Source organism: Anas acuta, chromosome 27 (assembly GCF_963932015.1).
Source record: "Anas acuta chromosome 27, bAnaAcu1.1, whole genome shotgun sequence".
Lineage (NCBI taxonomy): Eukaryota > Metazoa > Chordata > Aves > Anseriformes > Anatidae > Anas > Anas acuta.
In genome coordinates this window covers 5,689,741-5,700,984 of record NC_089005.1, presented here as the reverse complement: position 1 = coordinate 5,700,984, position 11,244 = coordinate 5,689,741, and the positions used below count along the sequence as shown (strand labels likewise).

The 11,244-nt window shown below is 56.7% G+C and overlaps 2 protein-coding genes across 3 annotated transcripts; both read left to right on the top strand.

Moving 5' to 3' along the window:
- Positions 1–1,819: 1,819 nt before the first annotated feature.
- On the top strand, positions 1,820–4,964 carry ACTG2 (actin gamma 2, smooth muscle). The gene is made up of 9 exons (XM_068662070.1): positions 1,820–1,978; positions 2,729–2,900; positions 2,987–3,115; positions 3,201–3,311; positions 3,619–3,703; positions 3,787–3,948; positions 4,031–4,222; positions 4,440–4,621; positions 4,723–4,964. The coding sequence occupies exons 2-9, from the start codon at positions 2,775–2,777 to the stop codon at positions 4,864–4,866; spliced, it is 1,131 nt and encodes a 376-aa protein (XP_068518171.1). The 5' UTR covers positions 1,820–1,978; positions 2,729–2,774; the 3' UTR covers positions 4,867–4,964.
- A 526-nt stretch (positions 4,965–5,490) lies between these two features.
- DGUOK (deoxyguanosine kinase) lies at positions 5,491–8,025 on the top strand. Of its 2 annotated transcripts, none has more exons than XM_068662336.1 (7): positions 5,491–5,627; positions 5,719–5,828; positions 5,963–6,111; positions 6,470–6,617; positions 6,712–6,827; positions 6,994–7,093; positions 7,262–8,025. In XM_068662336.1, the coding sequence occupies exons 1-7, from the start codon at positions 5,579–5,581 to the stop codon at positions 7,322–7,324; spliced, it is 735 nt and encodes a 244-aa protein (XP_068518437.1). In that variant the 5' UTR covers positions 5,491–5,578; the 3' UTR covers positions 7,325–8,025. The 2 variants fall into 2 exon arrangements, with proteins under 2 accessions (XP_068518437.1, XP_068518436.1); XM_068662335.1 differs by having other exon boundaries at positions 5,492–5,627; positions 5,963–6,129.
- The last annotated feature ends 3,219 nt before the right edge of the window (positions 8,026–11,244 follow it).

Sequence of the window (11,244 nt, the reverse complement as noted above, 5' to 3'; positions counted from 1 at the left end):
GGGAGTATTGCAACGTGGAGACAACCTGCATGTCCCTGGGAAAAGTGAGAGATTGAGACACCTGTGAATTGTCCCCAGCTGTCAGGGGCACAGTGGGGGTTTGTGGCCCCATGGTTTGCACCCCCACACATGGAAATGGCTTGGTGAGTTTGGGCACGGTCCCCCGTTTTCCTATGGTGGGACAGTCATGCAACCAGCTCCATGTGGCTGTGGTCCCCCACCTCCACAGGCTGCATGTATGGACACACTGGGACCTAGCAACTGTGCTGCTTTCATCCAGCTTTATTTTTCCTCACCCTGCTGTTTGGTTGTGGGTTGTTTTTCTTTGTGTGTGTGGTTTTTTTCCAAAATGTCATATATGGCAACCTTTTGCCTCAGTGACCTCATGCTTGGCAGTAGGCCAGGGGACCTAGGCTAGGATGTGAAGCTGCAGTGGGCTCCCTACTTGAGCTGGGAACGTGCAGTGAGAACACTAACAAGTGCACAGCCAGGGTCCAGGGGAAAAATCCAGCCCAAATGAGCTGAGGTTTCCCCCCGTGAAGGGGAATTACCAGGGCAGAGCCACTGATGTGGGACAGTGTTAGACGTGTGTGTGAGGTGGCCATGCTAGGGAGACACTGTCCCCATTATGGCCCATGCAGTGACAGCTCTGAGGCCAGAGGGAGTGTCAGGACTCCTGTGTCCGTGTCCGTTTTGGAAGAGTGACTCTGCAGCTCTTGAGTTTGCTGCACCAACACCTCAGCGTTCCTGCCCTGAGCATGGATCGGGACCTGATGACACAAAGCAGGATGCAGCACCTGCCTTGACTGCCCTGTGCATCAGTTTCACCATTTCCAACCCCATAACTCTTGGTGGCAGTTCCAGGGTGTCTCCACTGCCTCCTCCCAGCCCCAGGAGCTGGGGGAGAGGCCCCAGAATGGGACTGTTGCCCTTAAAAAGGTACCAGGGAGTTTAGCAAACTAACCCCAGGGCGGGGTGGGGCAGGAGGCAGGGGCTCATTGCCTGCCCCAGAGGCAGCCCCTATGCTGCAAAGAGGCAGGACACACACACACACACCACCCCTAGGGTGGGCTGTGCTCATCCTGCTTCTAAACCCTCCTGGAGTGGGTATGAGCGCTAAGTACACCAAAGGTGTGGGGCTAGGCTTTGAAGAACAGCATCAGGCTCAGTGATGAGGGGATTTGTGGCCAGGACGCGCAGTGCCAGCGGAACTTTTTAACTACTGGGATGTGGGCAATGCTACCAGCAAGCTGGTAGATGATACCCTGAGCATCTTTGGCTATGCACAGAGCTGAGCCTGCCTCCTCCCAGTTGCTATGGGGTATTGGCACCCCAAAAGCTCAAAGATAGGAGCAAAAAGGGAAAAGTCTCAGGGAGGAACATCTCCCTAGCATGGGCTTCTGAGGGTGCAAGGGACCAAGTCCAGTGCCTCCTTGGAGGCTGCAATACACCAGCCCCATCACCTGGTGTGGTTTTGGTGTCTCAGGCATGCTAAATGCACAGCACAACCCCTTCTACTCCTCCCCCCCCCTCCCCCCCCCAGGCCACCTCCCTCCCAGGCAGGGTTGGTCCCTACAGGGTCAGAGAGGGCCAAAGGCCATCAGATGTTGCCCCATGAACTGGAGGTAATTCCATTTCAGTTTTGCTGGAACGTCACTTATAAGGACTTGTGTCTGGCTTGTTTATCAAAGCATAGCATAAAAGGAACAGACTCACCAACGGGTTATTGCCTCCCAAGCATCCCCACATAGATTTTTTTTTTATAATAATTAACTGTGCTGGGTCCTACCATCAGCCCAAGGTCAATTTAATGCAATAAAACACCTTATATGGCCATATGGCTAACACACCATCACTTAGCCTATTTAGGGTCTTTGTTTAGAGAGGATCCGCCTCTGAGGTTTCACGGGCTTGCTGGTATTTATACCAACGGCACATCAGGACTCGGTCCCAGAGGAAAGGAGCTCTTGCGTCCGTGGTGAGTATTGCCCAGAACTGATTTCTCTTTGCTTGCAGGAACAGGAAGGAAAAAAACACCCTGTGTTTCCCCCAGAGGCTTTGGGGTGCCCTAGGGCTTCTGGAGTAGTCTCAGCTGAGTTTGCACAGCACAGGGAGGTGCAAAACCCAGCACGACCCCTCTGGCCAGGGTCTTCCGCAGAGCTGAAGAAAGCTGGGCTGCAGCCAAAGTGGGTCATGCATTTCCAGTCATGGAAAATTCCCTCTTTTTTTTTTTTTATTATTATTATATTTTTGGGCTATTTGCCTGCTTTCCTCCAGTCTGGAGAGTGCATCTGAACATTTTTTCCCATTTTTGGGAAAGGCTGCAAGGGGCCCTGCTGCCACTGAGATGGGATTGGGAGCCACTGGACAAGAGGGCATTGCCTGCCCCCCTGCTGCCCGCTCCCAGGGCACTGGCTCAGGACAGCAACACCGGAGCTCCCTGGCAACAAGCCAATGGCACAGAGGCTTTGGAACCAATTTTGGTCATCAGATGGCACAGGAGGAAGAAGCAGCACTGGCAGTGGGGTTGAACATTGCCCCACTCTGAGCATCGCGGCCTGTGGAGGATTTTGCAGAGCCATGCATCTCCACAGCTGAAGCTTCCCCTGCAGCAAAAGGACTCAAACCCTCAAGTCATCAAAAGCCCAACGTAGTAGCAGAGCGTAACCCTGTCTCTCCCTCTCCTCACTGCTGCATTTAATGCTTTTTCCCTCCACCCCCACCCCAGCTTTTCCCCCAGGTCCCCCTGAACACCAGCCTCTCCCGGCCCCACCATGTGCGAGGAGGAGACCACTGCTCTGGTCTGTGACAACGGCTCCGGGCTCTGCAAAGCTGGCTTTGCCGGTGATGACGCCCCTCGAGCTGTCTTCCCCTCCATTGTGGGGCGGCCTCGGCACCAGGTGGGTACCTGGGGGTCTCTCAGCTCTGCTCCTTCCTTTAATTGCTTAAATAAGGCTAATGTGGCTGTCTCTCCTGGTGGTCTTAGGGTGTCATGGTAGGCATGGGGCAGAAAGACAGCTACGTGGGTGACGAGGCGCAGAGCAAGAGGGGTATCCTCACGCTCAAGTATCCCATTGAGCACGGCATCATCACTAACTGGGATGACATGGAGAAGGTAAGAACCTCCACAGGACAGGGAGCGGGCAATGACTCCAGGTTCATCCCATGGGAAGACCCAACTTGTTCTTTGCCTGCCATAGATCTGGCACCACTCCTTCTATAATGAACTACGTGTGGCCCCTGAGGAGCACCCCACACTGCTGACCGAGGCACCCCTCAACCCCAAGGCCAACCGTGAGAAGATGACCCAGGTATGGCACTGTGTCTGCCACGGGGCGGCCCCTCCACCCAGCTGCCCCATGAGGGTTTTGGGGGGAGGGAGTTGGTGAGCACGGGGGGGGGGACATGTTCAGGGGGGTGACAGGAGCAGGCAGGGGTTAAAGCTTTTGGGCAGAGATCTCCACAGTTAGGTCACAGGCCGTGCACAGGCTCAAATGTCCACGCTGCACTGACCCACGTGTTTTTCAGTGCAATGCACAGCCTCATGGCTTTTGGTGTAATGCAGTGTGGAACCCATGTCCCCAGCTAACTCACTGCCTTTTGCACCCTTCCTTGCAGATCATGTTCGAGACCTTTAATGTCCCTGCCATGTATGTTGCCATCCAAGCTGTGCTTTCCCTCTATGCATCTGGCCGCACAACTGGTGAGTACCGTGTGTGGTATCTGCCAGCTGGGACAATTTGAGATGCTGTTGAGCCCCATCCATTGCCACTCTCCCCTTCCCAGGCATCGTCCTTGATTCTGGGGATGGAGTCACCCACAACGTGCCCATCTATGAGGGCTATGCTCTGCCCCATGCCATCATGCGTCTCGACTTGGCTGGCCGTGACCTCACTGACTACCTCATGAAGATCCTCACTGAGAGGGGCTACTCCTTCGTCACTACCGGTATGGGGATGGGGAAGGGGATGCTGGGGTTGGGAGCCACCACTCAATCTGCACTGAAACCAATTGCCACCGTCTCTTGCAGCCGAGCGGGAAATTGTGCGCGACATCAAGGAGAAGCTCTGCTACGTGGCCCTGGACTTCGAGAATGAAATGGCCACAGCTGCCTCCTCCTCCTCACTGGAGAAGAGCTATGAGCTCCCTGACGGGCAGGTCATCACCATCGGGAACGAGCGCTTCCGCTGCCCTGAGACCCTCTTCCAGCCCTCCTTCATTGGTAAGCCCACCCAGTATTACCCTACCACAACTGCATGCAGGTGGTGATTTTCCAACGGTGCTCCGCAGCAGTGTTTCAGGGTGTCCCTGCAGTGCATGCACCCCAAATGCACCCAAACTGTGGGAGGAGCCCACAGGCAGCTCCTCTGGGGAGCACTGAGAGGGGAAAGGGGGGGAAAGGGGAAGGCTGGAGAGCTGACAGCCACCTTCTTCTCCAGGCATGGAGTCTGCTGGCATCCATGAGACCACCTACAACTCCATCATGAAGTGTGACATTGACATCCGCAAGGACCTGTATGCCAACAACGTCCTGTCTGGTGGCACCACCATGTACCCTGGCATCGCTGACCGCATGCAGAAGGAAATCACTGCGCTGGCCCCCAGCACCATGAAGATCAAAGTAGGTGGGGGGGAACATTCAACCCCCAACCCTCCCCACTTTGGGGTGGTCTGGGGGCTGTGGTGGACTCCATCCCGCCCTAATGGCCTGTGTCTTGGCAGATCATCGCGCCACCGGAGCGGAAGTACTCGGTGTGGATCGGTGGCTCCATCCTGGCGTCCCTCTCCACCTTTCAGCAGATGTGGATCAGCAAACCCGAGTACGACGAGGCCGGGCCCTCCATTGTCCACAGAAAATGCTTTTAAGCACCCCCTGCCCGGTGCCTGGGCTGGGGCGCCCTGCTCCTCCTCTGCCCCCGCTGCTCCTCCCTGCCACCCACTGCGCAATAAAGCCTTTTCTCCAGGCTCTGCCCCTTTTCTGAGAGATTTTGGGGTGTTGTGGGGTGGGAGGGATTGGGATTGCAGGCAGGGGTAATGGGGCAGGAGCAGAGGAGCCCTGCCCCCTGTTCCTCTGTCAGTGTCCCCAGGCTCACGTTCATGCCCTCAATCTGTCGCTGGTGCCCTTGACCCCACGGTGTCACCTCCGGCTTCACACCGATGCCCTCGGCCCCGTGCTGGTGCCTCCGACCCCCGCAGCGATGTCTCAACCCCCACGGTGGCGCCTCCAGCCCCACGTTGACGTTCTCCATCCCCTGCCGGCGCTCCCAGCCCGCGGCGGCGGCCCCGTCCCTGAGGAGGCGGCCCCGGGCCTGACGCTGCAGCCCCCCCGGCCCCCGCCCGGCCCCCGCCCGGCCCCCGCCCGGCCCCCGCCCGGCCCCCGCCCGGCCCCCGCCCGGCCCCCGCCCGGCCCCCGCCCGGCCCCCGCCCGGCCCCCGCCCGGCCCCAGCGCCCCCAACCCCGCGCGCTGACGTCACGCGGCGCTGCGGGAGCGCGCGCGCGCCGCCGCCGGGCCGTGTCGCGCGTCATCGCCACGTCATCAGCGGGCGGCCGTGACGCGCTGAGGCGGGAGCGGCGGGGGATGGGGCGGAGCGGGGCCGCGCTGCGCCTGGCGCTGGAGGGGAACATCGGTACCGGGCCGGGGGGGGGCAGGGCAGGGGAGGGGAGGGGCGGCGGGGGGGGTCCGGCCGCGCGCGTCACCGCGCCTCTCCCTCCCCGCAGCCGTGGGCAAATCCACGTTCCTGCGGCTGCTGGGCCGGGCGTTCCCCGAGTGGCGCCTGGTGGCCGAGCCGGTGGCGCAGTGGCAGAAGGTGGCGGCGGGCGCCGAGGAGGTGAGGAGCCCCCCCCCCTCCCTCCCCCACCCGCCGCGGGTCCGGGCGCGGCGAGGCGGAAAGCGGGGGGCTGCGGGAGGCGGCCCCGCCCTGCCGCCTAGGGGCCGCGCCATCGCCTGCTCCCCCCTCGCCAGGCTCCCGGCTCCGGCAACCTCCTGCAGCGGCTGTACCAGGAGCCGTCCCGCTGGTCCTTCACCTTCCAGACCTTCTCCTGCCTGGGCCGGCTGAAGGCGCAGCTGGAGAGGCCGCCAGGGCCCGCGGCACCCGTGCGGGTGTTCGAGAGGTCCGTGTACAGCGACAGGTGCGGCACCCCACAGCCACCCCTCGCGTCCCGTGTGGCAGGAGCAGCCCCACCGCTGCTTCCACGCGTTGGCCGTCACAGCCCGGCCGATGCCAGGCGATAGCACTGTTGGGGCTTTGTATGATGCCACGTGCCCATGGGTGCTTCGGGCAGTGATGGCACTGCTGCTGCTCAGGTGGCTGGAGGTTGCTGAAGAGAGCCCGTTTCTGTGTGCTGCAGTGTGGAGACGCGGATGTGTTCACCATGCTCCAGGGCTCACAGGGTCCACGCTGGCCAACGTCGTGCCATGTGTACTGACTTCCCTGTGGCTTGCCACCCTGTCCTCTCTGTCCATCCCTAGGTATGTCTTCGCAAAGAATCTCTTTGAGACCGGCCACCTGGACATGCTGGAGTGGGCCATCTACCAGGAGTGGCACTCCTTCCTCCTGCAAGAGCTGGGTGACCGTGCCACCCTGCATGGCTTTCTCTACCTGCGGGCCACCCCACAGGTGACTGAGCCCTCGGAAGGAGAGGGATATGGGATGTGTCTTCTATTTGTGTTTTTTTTTTTTTTCAGGTGCTTGAACTGTGTTTGCCTTGCAGAGGTGCCTGGAGCGGCTGTGGCGGAGGGCAAGGGTGGAGGAGAGGGGTGTGCAGCTGCTGTACCTGCAGCAGCTCCACACGCAGCATGAACACTGGCTGCTGGAAAGGAGCACCAAGTGAGTCCTGGTGGGGATGGCACAGGGCCGCCATGACATCCAACTCCTCCAAATCCATGAATATCGGGGTGTTTGGGGGACTGGGTTGCTCTATTCTCTTGAGGCAATGCCATTGGGCACCCAGCCCTGGATATCCCTTATTTTTGACCTCCTCTCTCTTGTACAGGGTGCATTTTGCAGACATGAGGCACATGCCCGTCCTGGTTCTGGATGTCGATGGGGACTTTGAGCAGGATGCAGCCATGCAGGACATCCTGATGGCGCAGGTGTGTGGAGTGCATGTTGGGGCTCTTTTGTGGCTGGAGTTGGAGTCAGCATCGATCGTGCTGACCTCCAGGCTTCTGTAGAAGAAGCAAAGTTGGTGACAGACCAGGGATCCTCTGTCTGGTTGCCATCACAACATCCTTTCCCTCTTTTCACCTTTTTTTTTTCAGGTAGAGTCTTTTGTGAAGTCACTGCAAAACAAGCCTGTGCCACCACACCCTGACCCCTGCTGAGCCCCACGCCCCCAGAACTACCAAACCCTGCTGCAAAGACGAGGGAACAAACCTGGGTACTGCTCCATTTGGGGGCTAGAGGTGTATTTATTCCACCAGTGGCATGGAATGCTTTTAAAAGAGTATTGGGAGGTGCAGTGTGACACACTGGGAGACCCATGCCCTGCTGCGCTGCTGTCTCCAACACATCTGTTGCTGCTCAGCAGGGATCCACAGCTGCTCTGCAGCATGGGTTGAACGTGCTGGTTCCATTACAAAGGACAAAATCTTTGTGTTTTTATATGTGTTTCAGTTACATCAAAACCCTGTTACATTTTTGTTTGCCCCCCCCCCCCAAATTAAAACGAAAGCATTGCAAAGCTCTTCTGTGCTTTGAACCAGGAAGGGGCATGGGGGAGAACTTGCTCCCTTCACTGGTCTGGAAGTTGAGGCTTGAGTGGGAGTCACCCCCCTAGTGCCACCCACTGAGGACAAAGTGACTCAGGGAGAGTGTTGGCCCCATCTCTCCCTTTCCCTGCAGCCCCCTTCTAGGGGATGGTGCCAAGATTGCTTTTCTGGGGAAAATGTTTGGAAAGTTGCATGTGGCAGGAGTCTTCAGTCTTTTAAATCCCCTTTTTCCAGGGCCAGGTGAATTTTCCCCCTAAGGGGTTTTTAGGGCCAGGAACAGCTCATGCATCAATAAATAATAATAATTAGTCAAAGGAGCATTGTTTCTCCTATTTTTATTCTTCCTGAGCATTTATGGCTGATGAGAGTTAGGGACCCCGAATTGCTAATTGGCAGGGGGGAGAAGATGCCCAGATGTGTTTCCTGGGGCTGTGCTGGTCTGGGGAGAAAACAGATTTGATGCCTTCTCAGTGGATGATGCCCAGACGGTGGGGGCCCCTTTATGGGGGCCCCTTGGGTTGTGGGGGCCTCTCCCAACACCAATGGATTGCGAGGCACACTTGAGGGTGGCTGCAGTGGTGTGGCTGACACTACATAAACAGGGATGGGATGGGGCCGAGCAAGTGGGAGGGGGCACCTGGCCTCACAGTATTTGGGGGTGGGGGGGAAGGCAGGGTATGGTGGGAAAGGAGGTGCAGTGCCAGGATTGGGGAGCCAGGAGCCAGGTTGCTAACCCCAGGGTTTTCTTGAGCAACCCCATGATAGCAGTGGAGCAGGACCTGCACAGACCCCACTACCAGCCCTTCAGTAACACCTGAGTGGACACTGACATGGACCCACACCTGACAACCAGTACAGCTAGTACAACCCTACAGTAGCGATCTGGCACAGCCCAGTGATGGACAACCGTACAATAGCAACAGAGTGGGGATGCCAGTGTGGACCCAGAGTTGACAACCTTACAATAATAACCTGGTGCAACCACACAACTGACAACCCTACAATAGCAACGTGCTACAGCCCCATGACTGATGACCCTACAACAATAAACCAGTGCAGCTCCATGTCTGACAATGGTACAATAACCTAGCGCTGACCCACAACCAACAAGACTACAGGAACAACTTAGCACTGACTGACAGCTGACAACCCTACAGTAACACCAGAGTGGGGGAAGCTGACACAGACCTGCTGTGAACAACACTGCAATAACAACCCTCAACATACCCCCTTCAAGGGGTTGGGTCCCTCCCTTGCCCCCAGCAGAGTCCAGAGTGGGAGCTGCAGAACAAAGGATGTGACTGCAGCAGTGTACATCTTGCTGCAGGGCCCAACTGGGGCACTTTGCATCCCTTCCCTGTCCTGCTCCTCAGCCATGCACCAAACCTCCGACTTTTGGGGCACACTCTGTGCCACCCCCCTCCCTTTTTTTTTTTCCAGGTAGCACTCCATATACCAAGGGGGGCGTGGATGGATGGACATAAACTTGCATAAGGTTGCTGTTGTGCTGCAGGCTGAAGTTGAAAAGCTGAGGAAGGCTGAAGTATTGCAAGGACTGGTGCCGCAAGAAATAAAAAAAAAAAAAAAAGAAAAAAAGAATGGGGAGGAGGGATGGAGGAATTGGGAAAAGCTGAGGATTTGCAAGGGTGCCAGCACTCGGCTTTGCAAAAACTTTGAGGGTGCAGATGCTGGCTGATTGAAACTGTGGCTTGCAGTCTGGAAATCAAAGTTGGGCCCTTGGCAGGGTCACATCATTCCAGAGCTTCCCCCTGTCCCTGAAGAAGCCATAGCAGTGGGGGTGAAGTGAGGTACCTTCTTACCCCCGCCCCCCCATGCCTCACTGGCTGTGGAGAGGGGTGGGAGGTGGTGACAAATCTGACACCAGTGGCTTGGAGTGATGAGAAGGTATGAGGAGCAGGAAAGGAAGTTGTCACTGCTTCACTTGGAAGTGAGTGCTGCCCTGTCCTCCCCACCATGTACATTTGGGGTGATCAGGGGCAATTCGCGCTGTCTGTGGGGACTTGTCACTGTGAGAAAGCACAACTGGCAGGGGAGGGCAGAGGAAGAACCTTTCTGGTGTTTTTGTTGTTGTCGTCATTTTTTTAAGGTGTTTGCATACAAGATAATGGTGTTGCCTTAAAGGCAGCTGTGATTGCTTATTCTGCCCCCAAAATCTCAGTTGGTCCTTGGGGGTGTCATCAAAGCACCACCACATGGCAGGTGACAGTGGGGGTGTGTCACAAGGCAATGAGAAGTCTCCTGTACTTCATTTTTCTTCAAAATTTGCCTCTTCCATCAAGTATTGGTGTTAAAAGGACAAAATACTGTGCTATTCCACTCACCCATGTCGTTGGGAGACCTTGTGAGAAGGGTCAGCCCTGTCCCTAGGCCACTCCACCCTGGCAAGCATCCCAGGCACCAACTGCTAAGCCAACAAGTTGTGGCAGTTTCTGTATCTGCATACCAGACCAAGATCACAGCACTTTGCTCCCTCATTTCTAGTTTTACTGGTTGGGGTGGTTGCAGTGGGATAATCTATTATATAGCATATATGGTTCTTAGCCACAGGGGTTGGCAAAGAGTGGCCCTCCCTGGTCCCTTGTGTACAGCTTTGCGGGAGTTCCTGGCTTTTTTGGTTATTCAGAGTGGAGTTTTTGCTCCTGGCAAAGCTTTAAGCCAAGAGGTGGGGATGGGGCAATGCTCCCTGCTTGGCTTTTTAGGTCTCAAAAAGTATTCCTCCTTTGCTTTTCAGGGCCTCACTTCTACTGCAGGTGGATGAGCAGCTGCCCAAACTGGCAGGATTTTACCTTAAAACTGCAGGCAACATGACAGCTGAAGTGGCTGAGAGCAGCTGAACTTGAGGACCACCAAGTCCTGCTTAGCCCACTTCTGTCCCCGCATTGTAAATCAGACCTTTCACCTCCCAGCAGGGAGGCCTGTGCCCTTATGAAAAAGTCATTAAATACATCTGTGAGCCTGGACTTTGGGGCTGCCTTTCTCCACCACTGCAACTTAAAAGGTGGTTTGGGAAGATGCTGCAGGGGCCAGTAGTAGCAGTGGAGGGGCTTCCTCGGGATCTCCCTGTGCCATGGGGCAAGAAATGCTGGTGGGTCCTTGCATGCCCTGGGCTCGTCCTCATGGCCTCAGGGATGTGCCTCTGTTCCCACGTCCTCCCACCTCTCCCGGGGGGAGGGAGAGGGGGGGGGTGGTTTGGCAGCACCAGGACCAGTTCTGCCCGTTCCTCCAGCCACGCTGCATGATGTTACCAGCTGGTTTTTGAACCTCCCCGTGCTCAGCATCATCGCCCCTCAAACAGTCGAGCTGCTGCACTTGTTCCTTTTCCTATGGGGCTTCTTTGAGCCCCAAATATTTTTGCAAAGGAAGATGCCGGAGGCTAAAATTTAGCTTCACTCAGCAGTGCTGAGGCAATGATGCCTTTCCCAAATGGTTCTCCCATCTTCTCACTCCATGTCCATAAATAATCAGCATCTCACCAACAGCTCATTACCAACACAAAAAACACACAGCAAAGC